Here is a 940-nt window from a genome sequence, read left to right on the forward strand (position 1 = left end):
TTGATGTAACCTCGGTTATATCTACAAAATGGAGCTACTAGTCTCTACTTCATAGATTGAGAATTAAATGAGAGAAAATTAAGTGTTATAATACATATACGGCACTCAGTATATGTTTACAATATAGACAATATTAAGAGAAAAAGACTCCTTGCTTACCCACGAAGGAATATACTAGTCCCATAATTACACCCATCACAAACTATGGAAGCCCTGAGGCCTGCTGGAGAAAAAAGTTTTCAGACATAAGAACTTTAAAGCACCTTTGATACTTATACTGTCATTTTAAATCTTTAATCAGATTCCATCCATGATTATCAGTCATATTACATGCCATGATTAGCTTTCTATAAACAATTTTGCTTTCTGTGTACAAATCAGTATCAATGAAATAAAATATAAAACCGTATACTAAGCAAAGAACTTTATTAATCTTTGTTTCAAACTTTATTCCCAGGCTTCCTCAGCTTAATTAGCTGCAAAGAATGAATTGTATATAAGCAAAAACTGAAAAGAGCTGCAGTGTCCAGGGGCTTGGGCTTAAAAATATTAGAGATCTAGATTTTATCAGATCCATAAACAAAATTTTAAAAAGCAGTCATAATATAAAATAGCAGCTCCCAGTAACTTCTTCAAGATTTATCTTCTTCAGAAGTTGACTCAATTCAGTTTGCTTCATTTTTGGAAGCCTCATCAAAATTCTCCACAAGATCTAGGAAAAGGAAAAAAAAAAAAAAAGTAAAAACTCAGAAAAAAAAGCCAAGTCTATAAAAATAATCATCAGGTCTTAAAATGAAGATAGGGAAATGCTCTCAAAATATATCCTACAGTTAAATTAGGATATAAATTTAGACACCTGTTTTTATTTCCAATGAGACCACTACTCATTTGGCATATTTTGAAGTGTATATTTTGGCATATAATTAATACAAGGGAAAGA

The 940-nt window shown here is 31.0% G+C and overlaps 1 protein-coding gene across 2 annotated transcripts in view; it reads right to left on the bottom strand.

Annotated features, from left to right (window-relative positions):
- Positions 1-278: 278 nt before the first annotated feature.
- Positions 279-940, bottom strand: part of BTF3 (basic transcription factor 3) — an 8,270-nt gene continuing 7,608 nt past the window's right edge. For both annotated transcript variants that reach the window (XM_007457048.1, XM_007457047.1), the window contains exon 6: positions 279-712. In XM_007457048.1, coding sequence (XP_007457110.1) covers positions 666-712 — 47 coding nt within the window. In that variant the 3' untranslated portion in view covers positions 279-665. The remainder of the gene's footprint in view (positions 713-940) is intronic.

Source organism: Lipotes vexillifer, unplaced genomic scaffold (genome assembly GCF_000442215.2).
Source record: "Lipotes vexillifer unplaced genomic scaffold, Lipotes_vexillifer_v1.1 scaffold241, whole genome shotgun sequence".
Taxonomy (NCBI): Eukaryota; Metazoa; Chordata; class Mammalia; order Artiodactyla; family Lipotidae; genus Lipotes; species Lipotes vexillifer.